The sequence below is a fragment of the Nyctereutes procyonoides genome, unplaced genomic scaffold (genome assembly GCF_905146905.1).
Source record: "Nyctereutes procyonoides isolate TBG_1078 unplaced genomic scaffold, NYPRO_anot_genome, whole genome shotgun sequence".
Taxonomy (NCBI): Eukaryota; Metazoa; Chordata; class Mammalia; order Carnivora; family Canidae; genus Nyctereutes; species Nyctereutes procyonoides.
Genome location: NW_026575160.1, coordinates 20,742,018 through 20,749,748, shown reverse-complemented (window position 1 = coordinate 20,749,748; position 7,731 = coordinate 20,742,018). Strand labels below are relative to the sequence as shown.

General features: G+C 53.3%; 1 protein-coding gene across 1 annotated transcript in view; it reads left to right on the top strand.

Moving 5' to 3' along the window:
* Positions 1 to 2,669: 2,669 nt before the first annotated feature.
* Positions 2,670 to 7,731, top strand: part of TBX20 (T-box transcription factor 20) — a 50,210-nt gene continuing 45,148 nt past the window's right edge. Inside the window, exons 1-3 of the mRNA XM_055314764.1 lie at positions 2,670 to 2,984; positions 6,245 to 6,500; positions 7,501 to 7,665. Coding sequence (XP_055170739.1) covers positions 2,858 to 2,984; positions 6,245 to 6,500; positions 7,501 to 7,665 — 548 coding nt within the window. The 5' untranslated portion in view covers positions 2,670 to 2,857. The remainder of the gene's footprint in view (positions 2,985 to 6,244; positions 6,501 to 7,500; positions 7,666 to 7,731) is intronic.

Below are 7,731 nucleotides of genomic sequence, written 5' to 3'. Positions count from 1 at the left end.
ATAGCTTGTTAGGGAGCTCACCTCTCCCGCCCGAATTTGTTTCAAGTGGCTTTTTCAATTCTTCTGGTTTGCCGCCTGCCTCGGCGCACTCATTTAGCTTTCTGTGCTTTCTGTTTTACCTTTAAGAGGATGAATAGTCGGAGTTCCTGCCCACAAGAGACCCAGAACTGGGCTACCGCGGTGGCAATTGGAAAAGGAAGTGGAAGCGATTGGGGGCAAGTCAGCTTTCCCCTCGCTGGGCCCTTTTACCCAAAAACACCCCTGTCATGAAATCATTCAAATTCCATTCTAAACCATTAGGATAATTACAAAAAGAAACGATATTTCTTCTGTGCAGAAATGTAATGGCCAGTTTTACAAATTGAGGATTAATTCCATAAATTGTTGAAAACTAACACCAGTAAAAAAGATCTTCACCACCCACTGGAAGCATGTATTAAACTCTAGACTAACCATGACATCACCCTGTCTCGGATAAAAAGTTAAAAGCAAACAAAAAAGCCCCTTGTCAGAAATCTTCCTTTCTGAGATAGGAGAGGAACCAGCATGCGCCTTACATTGAAGAGAGAAATGTCACTGCTGCATTGAGATGGGTATGTGCTGGGTTGGGGATGAGGTGTGTGCTGGGGGGCAAAGTGGTCTCAACAAAACACGAAGGGTCTGGATTGTCCCCAAACAGCAAAAGACTAAAGGCTCAAGAATGGAAACTGATCCTTAGGCACATCCGGTGGTTTTGCCTCTATTCACATGGAGGTTTAATCCGAGAGCCCTCTGCTTTCAGCGGGGGGGGGGGGGGGGGGGCGGTAGCTCTACTCTCATCTGGGGCTGAACAGCCCAGGTGCAGCTGCGGTAGGGTCAAGGTGTGACCAGCTGGTGGCCTGGAGTGCGGGTCTGGCGCTGGGGTCTCCCTCTAGCTGCCTGAGCAGACTAGAGAGAAGATGTGCCCCTGCAAGCCGTACCTGGGGTTTCCCTCTCAAAAGCAAAAGGAGATAGGCTAAGGACAGTGTTAAACCCCTTCCAACAATAGAGCCTACGATTTTACGCATTTCCCCAAATATTCGCACATACACACTTTGTACCTGGAGGCTGATAGCAGAACGCATTTTTTTTTTTTTTAGTCACCTGCATGCAGCACCTTGTTAGAAACTATTGATTGGCAGGAGTGGCTTAAATCGCGACTCTCCCAGACGCCACCATTCCACTTTCCTAAAAGTTCTCAACTTTTGGCTTTTAGCTTTGCCCTCGTACATTTATTTCAGGAGGCTGGGGCGGCAGGGGGTGCAGGGAAGGGAGAAAGGGGCTGGTGGGAAACGGAAGCAGTTTTCTTTTTTCTTTAAAGTTCTCAGACCCACCAAGAGGCTCCTAATCGCCAGAACGACTGGCTGGAAAGGAGCGCAAATATTTACATGGATAGCGTGAGTGTGTGTGTCAGCCTGAGTTTACACGGCTCCGACTGAAGCGGATTACCCTGCGAATTCGGAGAATTTGAGTTATTCAAGCTGAACAAGGCCAACAGGACGACCCCCCTAAGGCCGTGGGAAGTCCTGGGGGCAGCTCAGTTTGCGAAGGCACAAGAATCCCAGTCTTCGGAGCTGCGGCGCTGCGGACCTCGCGCTCTCCCACTGAGTGTCGCGTGGTCCCCGCAGGGTGCCGCGCCCCCGGGCTCCGCGCCCGCCCCCCGGGCTCCGTTCGGTGGAGGCGCCACCGTCCGGAGTCCGTTTCGGGAGCGGGAACCCCGCATAAGCGGCGCGCTGGCTGGAGCGCAGCAGAAGCGTGGCTGTCCTGCGAACAGCATCCTTCGCCAGATGCTCCGAGGCCTCCCTCAGCATGCCCCGTTCAGGGCCGTGTCTGTCCAGTCCCGCTGTCAGGCAGGCAGGTTTGGGAGCCCAACCAGGCAGGGACCAGCCCTGGAGCAGCCCCCGCGAATGGGATGTGGCCGGGGCGCGCTGCCCCTGCGGCGCCCCTTTCCGCTCCCGACTTTCTTTTGGAACTTGGAGCGGCGGGAAGACAAAGGATGGAAGGAGCAGGGACTTCCCCGGGGCGCCTCGCGTCTAGGTCCCCGCACTGGGCCCCTCCCAGAGGCCCGCGTCCCGCCCGCTCCCGACCGTGCGCGCGTCCCTTGCGCGCCGGGACCGCGAGGCCGGGCGGGGCGTGCAGCGGGGGCTGGGCTGGGGGGCGGCGTGCGCGGCCCGGACTCTTCCGCCCAAGCGGCGCCAGGTTCGCGGCCCGCCGCGGCGGAGGCCGGCGGTGCGGGCACGGCGCCCGGGGCGCGCCCTCCCGGCCCGGCCCGGCCCGGCCCGGCCCGCGCGGCCCCGCCCCCGGCGGCGGAATCAGGAAGCGGTGACGTGGGGCGGCGCTGACTGGCTGCGGGCCTCCGGGCTCGCCGCCGCCAGCAAATTAAGGCGCGGGGCTGCGAGCGCCCGGGCCAGAGTGGTCCGCGCCGCGCGGGGCTTCGCACGCCTGCGCTCGCGTCCCCGGCGGCCGCCCCCTGTCGGCGGCGCTGCCCGGCCGTCGGCCTGCGCGCGGAGGGGGTGCGGCGAGACCCCTGCGCTTGGCGCGGCCGATGCTCGGCGCCCCCTCCCCGCGGCGCAGCCCGTGCTCCGGCGGAGCGCCCCGGCGTTCGCGCGCGCGGTGGAGCCCGCTGCTGGGCGCCTGCAGCCCCGCCCGGCTCGGCGGCAGCGTGGGCGGCGGCAGGGCCCCGCGGTGAGGGGCCGCGGCCGGGGCGCAGCTGCAGGGAGGCCGGGCCGACTCCGCGGAGGTTGCCCTTGGCGGCTTCGCGCCGTGGGTGTCTCGGCTGGGGAGGCTGGACGGCAGCTCGGCAGGCGCGGTCGGTGGCCCGGGGCGCGCGCTGGGGGCCATGGAGTTCACGGCGTCGCCCAAGCCGCAGCTCTCCTCGCGGGCCAACGCCTTCTCCATCGCCGCGCTCATGTCGAGCGGCGGCTCCAAGGAGAAGGAGGCCGCCGAGAACACCATCAAACCCCTGGGTAAGTCCGGCCGCCGGGGCCGCCGTGGGCAGGGCCGGGGCTGCTGCGCCCCGGTCGGTCCCGCGGCCCCTGGGCGCGGAGGCTCGGGTGGGCGGGGCGCCCCTCCCTGCCCCCGCGGCGTCTGCTGCTCAGGCCGGGCCGAGTTTTCTTTGCAGGCTCCGCGGACTGGCGGTTTCCGTGTTGTCCGTGCGCTAGCCGCTGTCCCCACCTGTTCGTCCAGAAGCCCCGGGATCAGGGCGTACGTCCGGGAGCCTGTGACTTTGTCGGGATACGCGCAGTCAGGGACTAGTAATAGGTGACCCCTTTTAAGGCTCAACAGAATTTAGCATGCGTGTTGCACCTGCGTGTGCGTTGGAAGCCAAAGGGACTCTAAGCGCCTCCGCAAGAAACTAGTTGCATTTTTTTTTTCCCCTTTGACTTCAATCGGTTAAATAGGACCGGGTCCTTAAAAACCACTATCAGGGGCTGTAGACTTAGACTTAAGCCAGCTCCCCCCCCCCATTTCTTTCACAGAAGCTCCAGACTTATCAGTGAGACATCGTTTTATAGCTGCCATCGTTTTCAGTGGAGGTTGGCAAAAACATTAGCCAGTGACCATTTTCCAAATTCCTCGACTTTTAGCTATACTGTTTATTCAACAACCTTTACCATTTATAGAAGACACTAGGCTCAGAGTAAAGGGAAAAATAAAGATTATGTTCCCCTTAGCACAAGTGAACTGTGTGGGAAAGAAACTGCTGGACTTGAGTGTTTTGAGGTCCCGTTCTAATTGACAGGGAATGAAGGGTTATCATCCCCTCTTGGGTTCCCTGGGAAATAGTTATTCCACATCCTGATGGTCTGATGGCCCTAAAATGGTGAGAAGCATCAAATAGCGAACTTAGGGTACTATTTCTTTAAAAAAAAAAAAAAAAACCTCTCCCCTGTGTTTTCTTTCTTTGTCCCCGTCCTTTCCAGTACTTCTCATATCCGAAATAACAACCGTAGTAGGAAAGACAAAGTGTTAAAGAGGACAAATAAGAGGACCGGGCAGAGAGAAAAGAAAGAGAATCCCCAGAGCAGCTTAGAGCCAAGGAAAAGGAAACCAGAAGGTCTCCAGAAAATAGAATATCAAGAATACTCCCCTCGAAGGTTTTCACTCCCTTTTCCTGGTTCTTCCCACCTGCCCTCCTATGGAAATCTAAGCTTGCTTCGCCCCAAAATGGAAACAACCAATGAAACAAACCCCAACTGTTTACAAAAATGTTAGCCACCAATTTCAAAGTTACATTTGTGGGACTGCCCAACATGATCCACTCCTATTTAGAGGGCCTCTGAATTCTTTATAAACACCCCCATCACAGTTTGGTAGCTAGCAGGAAAAGAGCACTTGGGGTTAAAATTCCTGTCAGAATTACCGACAGCAGACTGGGAAACATGCCATTTTCAGCTCATTTCAGTATCACTTTCTTTTCTGTTTCTTTTCCTGAGAATGCTCACCTTCTATCTAAATTCTAAGCTATAAAGCCAGCCCCTCTTCCCCACTGCAAACACACACATCCCTCCTTTGGGCTTTTGAGACAAGCTCTGAAAGAACCAGAAGGCACTTTTGTCCTTTCCCCAGGCCTGTTCAACAGAGCACAATAAGCCGAAGATTGCTGCAAGAGAAACACCTAGAGGTTCTGCTGGGAGAGAATGTGGTACTTTGAAACAGCAGAGAGACGTGGAAGCAGCTGTGGGGTGGGAACTCGAAAGTGTCTCATGCTTGCCCATTTGAACACACTAAATCTATTTAAAAGAACTGCCTTAGGCCACTAGAATATTTCTTAAAAAAAATTTTTTTTTAGTGAGATACAATTGACATAAAACGTTGTATTAGAGCAATTCTGTATGATTTTCTTCCTCGCCTGGGGCTTAGGGACTTTTGCCTTTTTCACTTGATAGAAAATAAAATTTCTTTTTTTTTTGAAAATAAAATTTCTGAAGTTACTTGTTGATTCCCTGTAAAGACATTATGTGAATGTGTTTCTGAAAATATTCGTTACAAGTACGATTGTGCTGTGGCATCCTTCACTTTCTTTGCTGAGGCTAGAATAATTAATTTGGTTCTTCTTAATCTAAAAATGTTAGAATGAGTTGGATTGCTATTTTAAGAGAAAGAAAGATCAAAGTTCCCCTTTTCCTGCTTGTCTGCCCCAAGTCCAGGAGAAATATGGGAAATAAGATAATTTATATGATATAAAGCATATATATGTATATATCTACATTTAGAGCTTGTTTCAATTCCTTGAGGGCACTCAGAACAGAGTTGTTTAGAGATCAGTTTCACATTGCAGATTCAAGTAGTTTCTTTTTTAAGGGATGCAAGATAATTGGGACAATTACAGAAGTCCCCCTGTATTCCATCAAAGTGACTGGTGTAGTCCTAGGGCCTTATCAGCTGTGGGGGAGAATGTTTGGTTCGTAGGCAGTGGTATTCCAGCCTGATGGTGGATGACGTTCTTCCCACTTTAATACTCTGTTAGCCTGGGGTCGGGGTTGTTTTCCTTACCTCCAGGACCTTTTTGAGAGAAAGATATGCACACTGCCCTCAAGCAATTGTTTCATGCGGGTTCCCAAAATGACCTAGAGAGCGCACTTCTGTGATATGTTGGAGTCTTTCATAAGGTCTCAGGCTGGGAGGGATGTTGTAAAGATGTACTTGTATCGAAGCCTAGAAAACTGAGAGCCAGAAGTGACTTAATTTTTTTGTTTTAACCACATCCCCGCTTTTCTCCACATCTCCTCCACTTTCCATTTTTTCTTTTGGAGAGAAGGCTCAGGATGGAAGGGACAGTTTCTGTCAAAGTAAGGGAAGGTGCTGATTTCTTCATTCCCTTGGTCTCCCTGGAGCAAAATCTTTCCTCGTCGTCAAAAAGGCAGCAATGGCAGCAAATCCCACAAGCTGACAAGTCTGGAACTTGGGAGGGATAGCGACAGGAATAATTGCTTTTCATCTTTCACGATCACCTCCTTTCCCATTATCCACTCCTTATATTTTTAGTACCTAAAGTAGCTTTCATAATGGTATTAATATTAGTTCTAGAACTCAGTTGGTTCAGGAAGGAAGCATTGGGTATGCCGCTCCAGGGAATTTATGTAGTGATGGGTTACCACTGCCTTCCTGGAGTTTCTGAACTTAACTTTTCCAAAGTCCAGAACCTGTTTTAGTTCTGTTGTTCTCCTTCCTGTATCTTTGCTTGACAGCGTTAGCTGTCATTCTCCGTTCTCTTTGCCTGCAGAACAATTTGTTGAGAAGTCATCCTGTGCCCAGCCCCTGGGCGAACTGACCAGCCTGGATGCTCACGGGGAGTTCGGTGGTGGGGGCAGCAGTAGCAGCCCTTCCTCCTCCTCTCTGTGTACTGAGCCGCTCATCCCCACCACCCCGATCATCCCCAGTGAGGAAATGGCCAAAATTGCCTGCAGCCTGGAGACTAAGGAGCTCTGGGACAAATTCCATGAGCTAGGAACAGAGATGATCATCACCAAATCGGGCAGGTAGCGATGGGCCTTGGCGTGTGAGGAGTGGGGCGGTGAGATTTGGGCCCCGGGTGGCCTCGGGTGTTCCCAGGAAATGGGTGAAACCCCACTAATCCAGAGCAAAGACAGAAAGCTTTGATTAATGAGAGCTTCTTTCCACTGACTTGCTTTGGGAAAGAGCTGCTGAGATAGGCTTCCAAGCATTTGTTGTCTCGAGATCTGGCCAAGGAGAACGCCGCCTTGGCCTTGATGAGAGGGCACAGGGACCGGTGATCTTGGGAACCTGCAGTCTGGGAGGGCTTTGGGCTTCAGGTTTGGCAGCTGGAAGGAAGTGGGAACTCATGCTGGGAGTGCAGGCCGGCTGCTGGGTGTTTGGAGGGAGGCAGGTAACTTCCCTTTTATTGGCCTCAATTTGCAAAAGCCACCAGCTCCCGTTAAAAACTTAAAATTAAAGCCGGTGCAGAAGAATGAAATTTGAAACGACCACACTCTGTGCTGGTGCTGCGGGCCTCCTGGTGCTGTAGCTGGGCAGGCAAGGAGTGTTGGGAAGCCACAGGGTGCAGGCGGCTCCCCAGGCCTGGGACAAAGACTCTAAAGGTCCGTGGTCCCTGGCAGGCCTGGTCATCCCAGCTCTCTGGACTCTGAGAAATATCCCACCACCCCACCCTAGATTTCTCTGGCGGGAGTGAATTCTCTCCCTGCAACCCTAGAGGGTTGGGCTACCCGGGTCTGGGTCTGCTCCCTGACTTGGGAAAGTAACATAAGATATCCCTAATCACAGACCTTTGGGTATCAGAAAACAAAACAAAACTTTTCACATGGCAGTGAGGACTCCTATAAAGGTGACACCTGAAATTATCTATGCTTGGGAGAAGGAAGGTCTCCGAATTCACATCTCTGTGGAAACAAAAAGGGTTTCGGGGCTGGGGAGGGAGGGGAGTAGGACCTCCCTCCGGAATTCACTTGGCTCCTTAGGCTGTTTGAGCTCCTGCAGATTCTCTTTGTTTCCCTGTGTCAGGAGGATGTTTCCCACCATCCGAGTATCATTTTCCGGCGTGGATCCTGATGCCAAGTACATAGTCCTGATGGACATCGTCCCCGTGGACAACAAGAGGTACCGCTACGCCTACCACCGGTCCTCCTGGCTGGTGGCTGGCAAAGCAGACCCGCCGCTGCCAGCCAGGTTTGTGCCTCCAGATTTTCGGGCAAAGCAAAATGCTCATTAACCCTGGGAGCAGAATGTCTCTGG